This window comes from Penicilliopsis zonata, assembly GCF_001890105.1.
Source record: "Penicilliopsis zonata CBS 506.65 unplaced genomic scaffold ASPZOscaffold_2, whole genome shotgun sequence".
Taxonomy (NCBI): Eukaryota; Fungi; Ascomycota; class Eurotiomycetes; order Eurotiales; family Aspergillaceae; genus Penicilliopsis; species Penicilliopsis zonata.
Genome location: NW_019208912.1, coordinates 51,487 through 66,865, shown reverse-complemented (window position 1 = coordinate 66,865; position 15,379 = coordinate 51,487). Strand labels below are relative to the sequence as shown.

General features: G+C 47.4%; 7 protein-coding genes across 7 annotated transcripts; 2 read left to right on the top strand and 5 right to left on the bottom strand.

Moving 5' to 3' along the window:
- Positions 1-1,310: 1,310 nt before the first annotated feature.
- On the bottom strand, positions 1,311-2,354 carry ASPZODRAFT_127999 (hypothetical protein). Its single transcript, XM_022721897.1, has 3 exons — positions 2,204-2,354; positions 1,956-2,129; positions 1,311-1,890 (listed from the first exon to the last, which is right to left on the bottom strand). Exons 2-3 carry the CDS (start codon positions 2,041-2,043, stop codon positions 1,739-1,741), a joined length of 240 nt encoding a protein of 79 aa, XP_022584035.1. The 5' UTR covers positions 2,044-2,129; positions 2,204-2,354; the 3' UTR covers positions 1,311-1,738.
- A 70-nt stretch (positions 2,355-2,424) lies between these two features.
- On the bottom strand, positions 2,425-5,820 carry ASPZODRAFT_127998 (hypothetical protein). Its single transcript, XM_022721896.1, has 4 exons — positions 5,502-5,820; positions 4,243-5,439; positions 3,511-4,186; positions 2,425-3,450 (listed from the first exon to the last, which is right to left on the bottom strand). The coding sequence occupies exons 1-4, from the start codon at positions 5,602-5,604 to the stop codon at positions 2,493-2,495; spliced, it is 2,934 nt and encodes a 977-aa protein (XP_022584034.1). The 5' UTR covers positions 5,605-5,820; the 3' UTR covers positions 2,425-2,492.
- A 215-nt stretch (positions 5,821-6,035) lies between these two features.
- On the top strand, positions 6,036-6,878 carry ASPZODRAFT_58779 (hypothetical protein; the record flags this gene model as incomplete). Its single annotated transcript, XM_022728800.1, has 2 exons — positions 6,036-6,267; positions 6,334-6,878. 2 exons carry the CDS (start codon positions 6,036-6,038, stop codon positions 6,876-6,878), a joined length of 777 nt encoding a protein of 258 aa, XP_022584033.1.
- A 70-nt stretch (positions 6,879-6,948) lies between these two features.
- Positions 6,949-8,723, bottom strand: ASPZODRAFT_127996 (hypothetical protein). Its single transcript, XM_022721894.1, has 7 exons — positions 8,411-8,723; positions 8,318-8,354; positions 7,983-8,243; positions 7,761-7,930; positions 7,611-7,704; positions 7,368-7,554; positions 6,949-7,310 (listed from the first exon to the last, which is right to left on the bottom strand). The coding sequence occupies exons 1-7, from the start codon at positions 8,411-8,413 to the stop codon at positions 7,127-7,129; spliced, it is 936 nt and encodes a 311-aa protein (XP_022584032.1). The 5' UTR covers positions 8,414-8,723; the 3' UTR covers positions 6,949-7,126.
- Positions 8,724-8,731: 8 nt separating this feature from the next.
- ASPZODRAFT_127995 (hypothetical protein) lies at positions 8,732-9,463 on the bottom strand. The gene is made up of 2 exons (XM_022721893.1): positions 8,996-9,463; positions 8,732-8,924 (listed from the first exon to the last, which is right to left on the bottom strand). The coding sequence occupies exons 1-2, from the start codon at positions 9,297-9,299 to the stop codon at positions 8,887-8,889; spliced, it is 342 nt and encodes a 113-aa protein (XP_022584031.1). The 5' UTR covers positions 9,300-9,463; the 3' UTR covers positions 8,732-8,886.
- Positions 9,464-9,614: 151 nt separating this feature from the next.
- Positions 9,615-11,503, top strand: ASPZODRAFT_127992 (hypothetical protein). Its single transcript, XM_022721892.1, has 6 exons — positions 9,615-9,935; positions 10,005-10,133; positions 10,193-10,274; positions 10,340-10,477; positions 10,532-10,745; positions 10,802-11,503. The coding sequence occupies exons 1-6, from the start codon at positions 9,794-9,796 to the stop codon at positions 11,138-11,140; spliced, it is 1,044 nt and encodes a 347-aa protein (XP_022584030.1). The 5' UTR covers positions 9,615-9,793; the 3' UTR covers positions 11,141-11,503.
- On the bottom strand, positions 11,494-15,202 carry ASPZODRAFT_156633 (hypothetical protein). Its single transcript, XM_022726275.1, has 11 exons — positions 15,096-15,202; positions 14,909-15,039; positions 14,475-14,849; positions 13,974-14,409; positions 13,638-13,917; positions 13,475-13,581; positions 12,559-12,669; positions 12,353-12,456; positions 12,195-12,293; positions 12,011-12,123; positions 11,494-11,940 (listed from the first exon to the last, which is right to left on the bottom strand). Exons 1-11 carry the CDS (start codon positions 15,127-15,129, stop codon positions 11,781-11,783), a joined length of 1,950 nt encoding a protein of 649 aa, XP_022584029.1. The 5' UTR covers positions 15,130-15,202; the 3' UTR covers positions 11,494-11,780.
- Between the last annotated feature and the right edge of the window lie 177 nt (positions 15,203-15,379).

Genomic DNA, 15,379 nt, shown 5'->3' with positions numbered 1-15,379 from the left:
GTATGGTAGGAGTCAAGACGAACATCATATTGGAAACCCCATCCCCTACCTCACTAGGCCCCTGGTTGCCCAAGACCATGCTTTACCATCCATTGAGACTCCTTACCCTCCATTGTCTGGGACCAGATGTCTAGACAGTGACCGAATGGATGCTCTCACTGTCAGGATGAACAGAGGACTTGCCATTCGTTCTATGACGCCGGCGCGCCCTCCAATTGATAGCATTTCTCATCCGGTTAGAGTGGGCCCTGAGCCAGATATTATGGGTCAAAGTCCAAAGCGAAGGCGGCTTGCGCAATATGAACCTATGCCCACTAACCATCGCTCTGCTGCTGGTCTCAATTACGAGAATCGCGTCCCTGCCTCCATGTACAAAGAGGCACCTACAGGCAAAACTTATCAATCTGGGTATCCCCCACCAAGACAGACGTTGCTTCCCGTCAATCTTACCAGTAGGAGATATGACGTTCCTTTCGAGCGAGCTCACCTAGACTCGCACCTATCGGAGCGGCCACCTGGCTCATCCTTGCTTTGTGGGCCTTCTAATCTCGATTCATACTCGTCGCTTGACACCAGGAAGCGTGTTCGAGACTTTGATGAAAACAGGCCCCTTTATCGCCACAATTCTGAGCTCCATGAACCTCAGCCTCATCGCTTCTCCCCCTTGCAATCCCACATTGTCTCTAGCGTCGATCATCCGATCGCAGCAGATAATCGCTTGGCTCGAACCCACCTGCCCTCACATACCTCAGATGTGAGAGGCCGTCATGGTCTATATGAGAAACGTAGCTATGGGGTGGATGTGTTGGGACCTGATAATCCAGGTGTAAGACATGTCGCTGCTGCAGAAAGCCAGGCCAGAGGACATATCATTGTCTCGCATGATGTATCGCGCAGCAGAAGCATATATGCAGATGACTTCATCCGCCCTGTCAATTCACTTGAACCCTTACCCGTGGAATACACCACTCAAAGACCTCGTGTACAGGCAAGTCGCGGTGATGGCGCGGACCCAACTCTTTATCAAGTTTCTGAAAACAGGATAATGCCTCCTCATTCCAATTTTGGCTCGTCATATGTGGATTATCGAGCCCTTCGTCCTACTCACGGTTACGTTCTCGATGATCTCAGCATGTCTCACCAGGACAACACGTTCCTACATAACACACAACATGAGATAATGCTACGGTCTGAAGGGTATGCTCACTGCCAGTGTTATTTCCAAGAGAAACCTTTCATTTTCATGAACTTTGCTATGAGCTGAAAATTAGCTAATACACTGACTGACATTGTCCCAGCAGCCGTGAAAACCCAGACTGGGTGATCGCACACCGTTATTCTCCATACGTCACAGGGAGCAGAGAGAATCTACAGCGCCCTCATCCCGTGGCAGATGGAAAGAGTATTGTGATAGTGGACTAAGTCGATTGGGTTAAGGTTGGGGGAGTCGGAACTTGGAGTAAGGAGATGTTTTCCACAAGTGGTCAGCTCAATTATTTGTTTCTAGTGAACTGAACGCAAAGATACCCCTGAAGATTTCAAGTCAATATTAATCATTATTGTGGGATGATTTATTTCCCTGTTGCTTGCTGCATATTTTAACAATTATCAAGATCCCTATAGAAACTAGATACTAGCCTAATTGTCGATTTCATACCGAGTCGTTAGTTAAATAAGACACATCTACCAGGCGTGTCAATAATACACCTCTTCCTCTATAGGTAACCCTCCTTGGATATTAAACACTCATTGTTTGTCCATCTGCCTCCCCACTATTCACAGTCTTCCCTGTCTTCTTGATCGTTGCCAGCACAGTATCATACGAGACGGAGGGCTCGGTCACGACGTCGGCGGTCTGGGAGTCAAGGTTGACATTGTAAGATTTGATCCCTGCGGTATTGATAAATTAGCCTGCGATGTTGATATAGGTGCGCGTCAAAGGAGAAAAAATTTACCATCCAGTCTTTTCAACACACGCTCTACGGCCCCAGAGCAACCGCCGCAGCTCATGCTGACGTTAAACTTATAAACATGCTCAGACATGGTGAATAATCTGTAGATAGAGAGCCTGTATCTCGGTGCTCTAAGGGATTTATCTTTCGTGGGAACGTGGAAATAGATAGCTGGCGCTGTTGAAGTCCATCTTGTCAGTATGGCGGGGTTGCGGGGTGATGAAGACGGAGGTATCATATTCATAACTTACCTATTGTAAAACACGCTGATGCCCGGGCGACTGCTAGAAGTTTATAATAGTAGTTGATGATGTAGTATCCAGGGGATGGTGCAAGGAAGCACTTTATAGTTCTAAATGAGGGATTATCGCGTTGTGTAAACAGTAAGACTCGGCGGGCTCAAAATGACGGAATCCAACATGCCGATTGGAACCCTATGTATACTTGTGTTTACGAAAAATAATTCCATTTGTTTCGAAACTCATAGATTTTATTAATCTTTATATGTGATGCATTATTAATCTAAAAATGCCTTCTAGATCAAAAACCAGCTGCTCTCTTTTTTTTCCTTGTTTTAGAAGAGACCTTTTTGCTGGCTTCTCGACCTCCGAAAAGGCCCCGTTCTACCTGGGTCATGGGTATGTCGTCTTCTCTCATCTGGCTGCTTTGTATTTGGATCCGTGGCATCTCGTTCTGTGGTTGACTGCCCCATTCCCTGGTGCTAGGAGCAGCTTTGGGAGTGAAAGCCGGGGTGAGAGAAGGATCTGAGCCAAGGTTTCGAGAGGGTTTCCTACGTGCAATTCGCTTTGGTGTACGAACCTCGACGGTCTGCAGAGCCTGAACTGATCGTTCCCAGTCGTAGGTACATGGATCAGAGCCAGGAGTCCAATGTGCGAGAACGCTTGATACACGTCGAGAAGGGGATCTCTTCTCTAATGTAGTCAGGGAAGACAGAGCGTCGTAACAGTTCGTTGTCCGGTCCTTGGTTTGCTGGGAAGCCGCATTGCTGACCTCCATGGGGGTCCAATTGGATGGTTGGCTGGGATAGAGGTCGTTGATATCGGAAGTTTTCCGAATAGAATCAGCCTCCATGTTCACGGATGATAAATCATGCCCGGCGCTTTCTGTGCTGTCACCCAACGTAGAGTCAGGAAGCGTTGGCATTATACGAATCTGTGACATGAGCATATCCACGACGATACCCCTAATGATTTTCTCTTTCACTACCCGAGAACGCCCTGGCATGTCTGGAGGCAAAGTAGACAACCATTCATTGACCAGCCAGTCGTATGTATAAATAAGGTCTAGCCCGGTAGATGGGGTTCTTTGCATGCCAGCAGGTCCATTAGAAAGACCAATGACAGATCCAGTGGGTACGAAATCAAGGCGGTATCTTGATTCTGTCGGATTATCCATGGCTTCTGCAAGGGCAAGCTTAAAATCTCGCGTATTTTGATCAATATCGTCCAAGAGAGGATGACACCCGAGAATTTCCAGACTAGACATCTATCAGAATTGGGTAGTAAAACAAGATGGGCGGCAATTGATTGACACATACAGAGTATTGCTTCTTCCTAGGTCTTCTGTGACCGCTTGATAAATCTTATTCCTTAAATCGAGAAGAGATTGACTGAAACTCTTTTCCCCACGACCCTGGAAGGAGGGTTTCTTTGAGGTTGCCGGTGATTTCCCAATAGCAATTGAATACATAGAAGAATAGTCAAGCGTCCATAGGGGAGAGATTTGCGTGCGCGGCTCAAAGAACTCGGGTCGCTGAAATAATAAATGGCTGGAGCTTGTCACAGAGTCATCCAAGTCGTCCACAACGAAGTCATCCCCTCCTGCCTTTTGGCGTCTCTGCACTCCGGGGAAGCGTTTCTTCACTCGAAGAATATTCTGGCTTGGGGATTCGTCTATTTGACTAGCTACTTTGACGTAAATTGATTCATGAATCGCGAGGCGAGAGTCGAGAATGAAGAATTTCACCATATTGTATCCGCGGTGTTCCATATTTGACAATGGAGTGGATTGCTCAATTTCACGGGCGATAAGGGTGGAAAAATGAAGTTGGTCTTTCAAAGCTGTAGAATCCCCCGAGTACTCCGATAATGAAGGGAGATCAAGAATGAAAGGATCCGGAACTGAAAGCATCCCTGGTAGGCCGTCGGGTGTAGTGGAACATGGGAAAATCTGCGTGAAGCGATTGAGCCGCGAGTAGAGGATCAGATGGAAGGCTAAAAGAATAATTGGTAAGGATCTACATATAGGGCTCATGAAGGGAATAGCATACCCTCATCTACAAGCAAAGGACTCAGCCGTAGTGTCGTATCTTCAGAATCACGGAAATGTTGCCAAACCAAGTGAGGATAAATTGAAGGCATGCCATCATTTCCATTGCTCGTGGATACCGAAGCGGGGTCGATATGTAAGAGAAATATCCGGGAGGTGGTCAGGACGAAGATATGCGAGCTATTCTGAGGACTCCTCTGGAGGTCCAAGATCCATTCCGAATTTCGCTTTAATCCAAGCTCGATGGTAGATGATAGAACGAGGTCGCCTTCCATCCGATAAAGCATTGTGCACCGACGATCTGAGACAATAAAGCTATTCACGTGTCCTGACCACTCGATAGCTGCCCACCCGTCATGGCGAGAACGAGTATCAAGATCAAAACTGTGACCTGTCTCGAGCCATGGCAAAGCTCCCGATTTGACACATTCGGCATTCCAGTTGCTTTTCTGATGGGTATGACGACCGGATATTTCCCAGATGCTCCAATTTCCTCCTTCATCTACAATACCCAACTGTTTTGGATACCATGGATTGAAGGTCACGTCTGCGTGGGCAAAGCCTCCGGTTTTAGCAGTCGAAATGTCAACAAGCGGGTTTGCATCAAGACGGGAATTCTGAAGCCGTAAACCAGGTGCCAGAGATATGTCTCGATGGACATGAATTGGAACAGGACTTGGCCGATACAATGGTCGGAAGATAGTGGTTGATTGCGAAAAGCGTGCTGCCATCCAGGTGGCCTTCTCCTCAACCGTTTGCGCAAAACAGATTTGGCGGAGAGGTGCTCCGTATCCAATCCACTCAGTAGCTTCTGATGATCCGATATATGGAGCCCGGACTCTGGTTATAATGCCCCGCCTCAAATCCGCGATTTCTTCATCAATTTTCCTGAAAGAAATTGAGTTGCCACACTCACCAGACGCAAATGCTGCAATCGGTATCACGCGGCCACCATATTTATCATGCATATCCACGGCATATCCCAGATCAAACACCGAAGAGATTTGCGGATCGCATATTTCAGTTGTATTTGTGAGAAGGCGAGAAATGTTCTCTTCCTTCAAGAAAGGCAAGCTCGCAGCAAGTGTAGGATGAGCATTGGGAAGCGCATGGGCTTTTCCTTCCCTAGTCTCATCGAAATCACTAAGAGATGAGTGGACAGTGGTTTTCGTTACGCCGGCGTAAGAAACAGAAGATGCTATGATCGAAAGTTGGTATAGGGTCCCAATGGTGATAAAGGCGAGGAGTTGAGCAACTCACGTTGTATAAAAGAGCGAGAGAAGCTCCATGATTGAGATTCTGGAAGATAGACTACACCTCCCATATGCCCATATTGCAGAGCACTCACATAATGTTCATCCATCGGGTTCTTGTCTGCTTTTCGAGAGTCGCAGGTGATTTATCTGGACATTCATAGCGGGAAGACAGGTCGATAGAGTGACCGCTGTCTGCCCCTCTCAACAGGCAGACTCAAATGTTATGGCTAAAGTGAAACTGGCTACCGATCGAGTCAAACAAACACTGCCATACCAGATCCTTAAATGCGGTGGATGATTTTTATGTATCGATTATCCTCCAGGCAAAGCCCAAGCGAAAAAAGCGGGAACATCCACCTAAAGCCAAGCTTCTTACTAGTTGTTGCGCCGCAACAAAGACTTTGGTCCCGATAACGCGCCGATAAACCTACCCACGACAACAAGCTTGTTCAAACTTGCCTCAATCATCAGATCAGATTGCAATTGGCTGTTCAGTGCTATTTCTGATTGTATCTCTTTTGCTATCTATCGGCGCGCCATGTCATCGTCGTTTGAGCCGTCTCTCTCAACGAGCGGGCTCCGACCACCCCTCACGAGCGCTGAGGCGCCATCGATGGCAGACTCGTTGCCCAGCATTAATTTTGGATTCGATGATCTTCGTAGCCGGATGGCTCAGTTCACGGCTCGATTTGACGCGTTTATTGAGCGTGGCAGGAAGCAAGTCTTGGAGGAAAGAAACCAATTCAGAATCAACTTGGCGGAGCTCCAGGGTATGTTTGGCGATAAAGACGCGAAAGGTTTCAAGGATGCCATGTACTGACCGCATACTTTTGCAGAGGATCAACGTATGAAGCAGAAAGATATCGAGATTCTCAATCTTAAGGCCCAGACCCATGAGCAGACTCTTCAAAAAGAAGCTGCGGAAGCCCAAGAAATACATGCCGCTATCTCAAGCATCACATTAGAGCGGGACTCGCGACTTGCTAAACGAGACCGCCTCAGGCAACAGATTGCAGAGACCCAGAAGGCTATCAACCAGAAACTGGAAGCCCAAAAAGCCCATGCTCGACATTTGGATGCCCAGTCTCGTCTGAACGTTCCTGAGCTAGAGTTCTGGCAGGACTATCTCTGCATGCGTATTGAAGGAGCTGGCAGGGAAGACCGCTTAAAGTTCGTCTATACACATTTGCTGGAGAAGAATTGGGAAACGGAAGCATGGTTTGAACTTGGCACTGCCAGTCGTGACTATGAGGTATTCCACACGCGGCCAAAGCTGGACATGACGGCTGTGGAGCGAGAACTGGACCTTGTAAATGAGGATCGTGATTTCGGGGCATTCTTGAAACGCATGCGCAAATTATTCGTGGAAACCATGAAATGAAGTTTTTCTCCTGCTACCTAGGTAGTGGGCATTACATTATTAGGCGATTCAAATACCCGTTTGATTATCTTCAAGGTCTTTTTTATTTTATTTTTGTGTGTTAAGAGATCAGCTACAGAGTCTTTCTAACAGAGTCATTTTGATGGGGTTCTCTGTCCGCGTAAAATTATCTCGGTCAGCATCTCGTCTGCGTTGGCCTCGTTGACAATCTTAATAGATGGTTCTTGGTATGATTCCGAACTGCGGGATCAGCCACCTGTAGCCTCTCTATAGAATGCAATGCTTCTATTTGCTCCGGCGGTTGCAAAGCCCTCTGTCTTTCCGATCTTGGGAAGCCACTTAGCACTCCAAACAGCCTTTTCTGTTTCCGAATGTGTTGCAACACACACCCTACGGTCAATCGACCAGACCTTCACCTTTCCGTCAAAGGAGCTTTGTAGATTTTTAGCAAGAAATGTATGAAGCTAGACTTCTGGTTGTTGAACGTACCCGCTGAGCAGATACTCTCCCGAGTTACTCCAAGAGAGGGTGAGAATCCATGCCGAATGACCGGTCAAGTTGGCGACCTGTTCTCCAGAAGACGTATCATAGAGCACAATCACTTTCGAGTCACCCGCTGCCGCGAGCAGTTTTCCGCCGGGTGAGAAGGCTACTGTCCGCACAGGTTTCACCAGGCCTACATGGATGTCAGAAACTGATCTCTTTTGGTTCCCGTAAATCAAGACAACTTACCTGCCAGGGAGAACGGCATACGACCGGTTTCAGTATTAAAAATGTAAACGCTACCGTTTTCATGGCCACTGGCTATGAATTTTCCATCGGCGGACTTGCATTTGTCAGTCAGAATAGAAAAGAAGAGTGTCAGAAAGTGTGCACACTTACTAGATCTATACATGTGCCGAAACTGCCCTTTGTCTCGTAGTCCCGAATCTGCTCGCCATTCTGGTTTAGATCCCATACCTTGATTCGGCCATCTTGAGAGACACCGGCAAGAAATTGCCCATTCTCAGACAACGCTGGCGCCCATACTTCGGCAGACTCTTCCCCCTGGACTATATTGGATTAGTTAAAGAGTCCCACTTAGATGCTACAAGAGTGACTAACCTTTGATTGATGTGTTTTCCATCCAGGTTCCCCCGTTGCAAGCCCAGACCTTAATCTCACCACCAAACCCAACGCTCACTGCTTTAGAGCCGCTAGAATTGGTCACAACATGGTGGCAGCCAACTGCATGAGCTCCATCGATAGACTGTACTAATGGGAAGTCCGGGTCTGTGGTTGAGTGCACCTTGAGCGAGGTAGCTCCTGAAGCGGACAGTATCTGCTTATCTGTTACAGCCAGCGAGAAGATGTCCACAGGATGTACTGTTGTTAAAGTCAGCAACTCTCGGCGCTCATCACTTTCACCAGGATATCCGAGATGTCAGTTGGGCACAAACCATTGTCTGCGGAACCCCAGGAAAGATATTGTTTTGACTAGAACCGATATTACTATTTTTGGACCCCATTCAGGAATGAAATTGCACGCTTACCATTATGGTGTCTCCGTTCTGGAATACACCCGGGTAATTAAGATCCTCTTGTGATTTTCGGGTACGTCCAAGAAAAGCTTTTAGAACACGAAATCTAAAACTGTAGTGCTGGTGCTCAATTCCACTGTTGCTCCGCTTGGGTGGCACAGCGGTTACAGAGGATGAAAAGCGGGCGTGGAACTCGGTGAGATCACGATGGGCGGCGGGGAAGAGCTTGCGCCCAGTCCATTCATCTCAATCTATTCATAGGCTTTTCGAACAATAAATCTGAATGCTTTCGGGGAGTTACGAAGGATAGTCAATTGGTGTGATATACATGGATTCAAAAGCAAAAAATAGAATATCTTCTTATCATAACCAGACGCCCAATGCTATGCACCGTGTATCCACAGCTCATATAGTAGTTAATAGTACAGTTCCCATAAAACACACAACTTTATTCATGCCTCCTTCTCTTCCCCCTTTTTTATTCTCACTTATGCTGTCTTGGCCGTCGCCCATTGCTTCTTGATGTCTATCGGGTAGTCGCTTGGTCAGATTTCGAACGTTTAAAATATGGCCTTGACAGCACATAGATGCACATACCTGATACACAATGCGGACACAGGACATGTGCACGTTTAATCTGTCCACACCCAGGACATGTGTTGAGGTTTTTAACATCCTTCAGAGCTTTGCCGGCCATCTGCCTGTGACGCTTCTTCATGTGCGAAGTCTTCTTCTTCGGAACAGCACGCAGGATAGAATCCCATATATCCGACAATAGGCCAGGAATCGTCAAGGTCAAAGTAGCAGGCTGGAAGAGCGTCTGTGACAGGACAGAAGGGTTTTGCACGAATTGAGCCCAGCGGGCAATCGACGCGGCTGGGGAAAAGAGTCGTGCAGCCATGACTGTGGTCGGCAGGAAGGAGTAATCCGTAGCGGTAAGAACAGTCTAAGACCCTTGAGGGTTGCCAGATGCTGTGTCTCGAATTCGTTGATCGTTGTGAATAATCGGCGCACCCAAGATGCAAAAGCGGGCTCTCAATCGATAATAATTTGAAGCTTTTGGGTTCCTGCTGGGCCAAGTCTGGAGACTGCCGCAGGTCGCTAGCCCAAACTCGGTTAGACTAGTCGGAGCACCCCTGAGTTGCAACAGCGACTGAGAATAAGGGGCCCGGGATCGTTAAGTGTCGAAGCAAGAAGCAGTTGCTCTTCAACTCCTGCTCCGGATTTGTCTGCCTTTGGGGAAGGTGTGTGTGTGTTCTCTCCATCGTTGTATGTTTTGTTGACCGCCCTCGGTCTTGCCTTTCTCTCAATTCTTCTGTGTACTCCGTTCCCCCCTCCTTATCTTGCTCCTACGCCCCCGGGTCTACAAACCGCACACCTTTCCACATATCCATAATGGCTGCGACCGCCAGCACGGCTTCGGCCCCCCAGACCAATGTCGTCTATCCTCGGAGCCATGTCGGTTTCGACAGCATCACGTCTCAGATTGAGAGGAAGCTGCTCAAGCGTGGATTCCAGTTCAACGTGATGTGCGTTGGTATGTAAACAGTCCCTCCGCCCTATTGGTTCTACACTTGACTGACGATTATTGTTTAATGAACTTCAGGTCAGACTGGCCTCGGAAAGTCCACTCTTATCAACACCATCTTTGCCTCTCACCTGATCGATTCCAAGGGCCGCTTGGCCCCGAACGAACCTGTGCGATCCACCACAGAGATCCAGACCGTGTCCCATAGTGTGTATACCAAGGTTATATACCACACATGAATATGCTAGCTAACGATTGCCGGCCAGACATTGAGGAAAATGGGGTGCGTCTGAGGCTGAATATTGTTGACACTCCCGGTTACGGTGATCAGGTCAACAACGACCGATGGTACTGAACACATCTCCGACCATGTCCAATATCAATTGCAGTGCGATGGACTAACGGAAGACTAGCTGGGATCCTATCGTGAAATACATCAAGGATCAACACTCGGCATACCTGCGCAAGGAACTCACTGCTCAGCGCGACCGTTACATTCAAGATACCCGTATTCACTGCTGCTTGTTCTTCATCCAGCCTTCTGGACACGCGTAAGCTCTAGACCGAAATCCTTCGCCTGTTTAAAGCTGACCAGCATATGACAGTCTTAAACCTATTGACATTGTCGTTCTCAAGAAGCTTTCGGATGTCGTTAATGTCGTGCCCGTCATCGCCAAGGCCGATTCCCTGACTCTAGAAGAGCGCCAGGCCTTCAAGGAAAGAATTAAGGAGGAATTTACCTTCCATAACTTGAAGATGTACCCCTATGACAATGACGAACTGGACGATGAGGAGCGTGCCACCAACGCCCAGATCAAGGTATTCCCGCATCTAAAACTATAATGCGGGGGGGGAAACAACTAATTGCTTCCTAGGATATCATTCCCTTCGCTGTTGTCGGCAGCGAAAAGACCATTGTTGTCAATGGCAAGCAGGTTCGCGGCAGACAAAACCGCTGGGGTGTCATCAATGTCGAGGATGAGACTCACTGCGAGTTTGTGTACTTGAGGAACTTCCTCACTCGCACCCATCTTCAAGACCTCATCGAAACCACAAGCCAGATTCACTATGAGACCTTCCGTGCCAAGCAACTTCTTGCCTTGAAGGAGAGTAGTGCAGCGGGTGGTCACACTGGTGGTAGTCGGCCCATTAGCCCTTCGGCGGACAGGGAGCTGAGCCGCAATTCCCAACGAATGACTATGAACGGCTACTAATTTGTAACACTGGCTGCTGATCAATGATGGTCGTCTTCAATCTTTGTTGTACCAAGCGTGTTTTCGGATGGAGACCTGGAGAGAAGAGGCAGAGCAGTTCAAAGGCAGTTTCGGGGAATTCTTCAGTGCCGTTTTTCATTTCCGTCTTTTTTTTGTCCTAACAGAACTTTTCCTTCGCCAGCAGGCCTTTCCAAATATCAACTTTTAACTTTATTCTTTTACTGTCAGTACCTTCAATCGCAACCATGCTAGAACCCCGAAGTTGAAAGGTTCAGTAGCATGGGTTATGCAAGTATTCTCTTCTAGATACTATCCTTTCACTAAGATCAAGAGTTCATTTGACAATGTAACTTCTTCAACCGACGAATATCTATTGGCTTCGACATAGATACCAACAATAGAACCCCAACCGTTCCACCCGACATATGGCAGACGTTCTCAAACATATGACCCAAAGTCCGCCAATATCTATCTACTTGAATGTGCAAGAGACCAAGATATCACATTTTAAACTGCGACCTCTATGAAGACGATATGAGTACTATTAGTATGTACAGTCACCGATGCTTTTCAAGAATGTAGCGCCGAAAACAGCTGATTTTGCCATCAGCAAATCGTTTATTGAAGATAATATATGTGATCATTGCTGTGATCCGAACTTTCCACCATCGACAATCCAATCCCTTAGCTCGGCATAAGCCGTGTCTAGGTCGTCGTTGACGACAGTCTTGTCATGGGCGCCGGGCTGTCTAGCGTATTCCAGCTCATTCTTTGCCTGAGCGAGCCGCTTTGCCAACTGACTGTTGATAGTTAGATGCTGCATATAGAAAATGGTGATTAAACACAACTGCTGTACATTGGGGCACCCACTCTTCGGTTTCGGTTCCTCTTCCACGGAGTCTCGCCTCCAGCTCCTCTAGCGACGGGGGCGCAAGGAATAAAAATCGGGCATTGAGGTCCGTAGTTTTGACCTGCTTGACACCCTGCGTCGACAAAATTAGCACCAATGATTTTAAGGCAATTTCTCTCTCCAAAGGTGGCCCCAAGATCATACCTCCATCTCAATGTCAAGTATGCAAATTCTCTCCTTCTCCGCGATATTTTTCACGGCTTGCACGCTCGTGCCATATAGGTTGTCGCCGAATTGAGCAAACTAGGTTGATCTCAAGTCAGAATGATGTGAGATGTTATTATAGGTCTGGGAAGACAGACCTCGATGAATCCCTTTTCTGCCACCAGATTAAGGAATGCTTCCTTGTTTGTGAAGTAATACTCGCGTCCATCCTGCTCGCCGGGTCTGGGAGAGCGAGTTGTGTCTATTTATAACCAAATCCAATCCATATACCATCAGCATTACCGAACAATAGTTTCGAGAAGAGATACTATTTGTATCAGGCCAGGGGTCTGTTTGCGCATACGGGAAATAGAAAATCCAAACGTATCGGGGAACTCTGCGAAAAGACGCTTAAGCAAAGTCGACTTCCCGGTTCCAGACGGGCCGGAGATGACGACCGGGCGGTATTTCTGCACTGCAGCCAGGTTAAGTTGTTAGCGACATTCTCATCAGTATCAATTGAGCTGGCAGGTTGATCTGCTAAACCCCGCATAGAAAATGAAATAGGCAATTCCAAGTCCGTACCAGCTGCGGAAGCCATTGTTCTGAATGAAACCTGACTTAAAGATACCAGGGACTTTCGAAGTACTGGTGGTTTCAAAAAATGAAGCATAAGACTGTAAATGAGGTGCAGGGTATAATCGTCTGAAGGCGATTCATAACTTTGATCTTTGAGTCTTATCCTGAGCGGGCAGAATCAAGGCGGTGACCCCGGGAAAGCATATAGGCCAAATGTGGCCCTGAAAAAGTACGAAGAATCATCAAAGTAATTTGATAAAATGTGCCCATAATGATGTAAAATGGCAGAGAAATACATGAAGAAAGACAGCATACATGAACGGCGAGCCAACAGCGCCGGGATCGAGATCACTATACAATCCATTAACCCATGTTCATTTATTTTTGATTCCCAGTGTGGTTTCTAATCTTCAAACCAGTGTCGTGCCCAGCCTGGGCCTCCTGTTCCAGAAAATTAGACCATAGCTCTGCAAGAGATTCTTTGCTTGCAGCCCCATTGTCGAAAAAATCGGTGGCTAAAGTAGGCGTGCTGGGCGTTCGATGGACTGATAGGCTCGGAACTCTAAGTTTCCCAGATGTGGTTGCAGCCCCCGGGCGGCTAAGGCCGGCTTGCTCACGTTGCTCTGAGGAGGAAAAGTCAGATTTTGGTGCATGCAAGGCAAGAAATAGGCTCCAAGTCGTAGACTCGAATCATAACTTACCCTCTGTCCAACCCAAAAGCGCTGCAATGAGCTGCAAAATCTGGAACTTCTTCGGATCTGATCGATCAAGAGCAAGGAAATGTAGAAAGTGATTGGTGACGATATGGCTGTAGACGGCGTGAGTTGAGGGCTATATTGCAATCTAGAAGCATTATAAACATACCGATCAACATTATCCTCTGCCTTTCCTTTCTTGAGAAACCTCAAGGCTTTTGTCAGATGATCATTCAGAGTCACTGCCTCATGTCTAAGTTTGCCAATAAGGAGGTTCTTCTCTTTGACTTCTTTCTCAAACGGCCGTACCCTCTCGAGCTCATCCTGCGCGGCTTGAAGAGCGCTTCCAGCCTCGGAAGATTTCTTTTCAGCATCTCGAAGGGATTGTCTAAGTTCCTCAAGTTGAGCGTCTGAGCTCTCTACGAGTTCTCGTAACTCTTGTTTGCGGGCTGGAGGTAGAAAAAAGGTTAGCCAGGCCCCGCCATCCCTCATTTGGAATAAATACCTGTTTGTATTTCCTGAAGGGCACGTTGTAAACCATCCACAGATGCCGCTTGGCCATCGCGTTCGGCGATAGTCTTCTCGTAAGCGTTTTTCAAAGCCGAAAGCTGCTCCTCAAGATCTATCACTTTCTCTCCTAAATTCTCCCTGATAGATCGCTCTTCCATGGCGAGAATTTCCCAATTATGCATTGCCTCTTTTGCTTGTTCGAACTCCGACTGGAGGTAGCTCTCCTGCTCCAGAAGTTCATCTTTCTCTTTGAGCCAGTTTTGTTGTGACAGAGTTGTTCGATCGCGCAGTGTGGAAAGCTCTCTAGATCTGTGCTCAACTTCCTTGGACAAATCTGCTACTTCTGAGGTCTTCGAATCGACTTGCGCTTTTAAACTTGTATTCTGCCGTTCCAGTTCTTCGATCCGGGTATTTGCTTGGGCTATCTCTTCCTAGAGAAAAGAACATCAGACGAAAGCTCAACTTTCAAGATTCCTCGGGGGTGACTTGGACATACTGCGTCTTCTTTTAATCTCTGGCCAAGTTGGGTTTTGATTGTATTCACTCTTTCCAGCAGCTTCTGAAACTGGGTTTCTGCATGCTCTTTCTTGGTTTCTGCATCGCCAAGTTTTTCATGTAAAACTTCCATGTCTGCATGATGCTTTGATTGTATCTCCTCGAGCGATCGCCGCATATCTGCGACTTCTGCCCGTAAGGAATCGCGATCCCGTACCAGTGCATCGAACCGATCTTTCGATTGCAGACTATCGAGACTAACCTTCTCGACTCCTTCGCTGACGGGTGCGTGATCGGCAGAGGTATCATCGACGGCTTTCGTTTTTTCGTCTTGTTCAATGGGCTGGTCTTTGGGTGCGCCGTTCACGCCATCGCCCTGTTTGCAAGGTTTAGTATAGAAATCATTGGATTTGGCTTGGAGCACCGCCGCGGTACCTCTGGTTCAAGAGACGCATCTTGGTCTTCTGCCCCCGAATCATCCGGTTTGTCTGGCTGGATCCGGCCAACGTCTTGTGCGTTTGTCCTTGCCGCATTCTTGTTCTTCTTGTTCTTCTTCGACTTCTGGCCTATTTCGTTGATGATCAGCCAGCATCCCGGTTTTGAAGAATGGCAACTGCCTGACCTTGACTGGCATGTGTTGTAGAGTCGCTCGGCATAGTTACTGTCACCAAATAGCTTGGACGTGTCCTTTGATGGCTGACAGCTTAAAATGTACCAGGGTTGTGAATCCAGAACCATAAGTTGTCAACATCACTAGCGCGGCTGTCGGAATCAGTAGCTCCGATTTACACATACATCTAGCTAGTAGTCAACTATAGCTTGGATAGTATTCTACAACAATAACTCAATTACTTAATAACTCAGAGGACAAGACAAAAGCATAAATGAGACTTATATCTAAGCTAT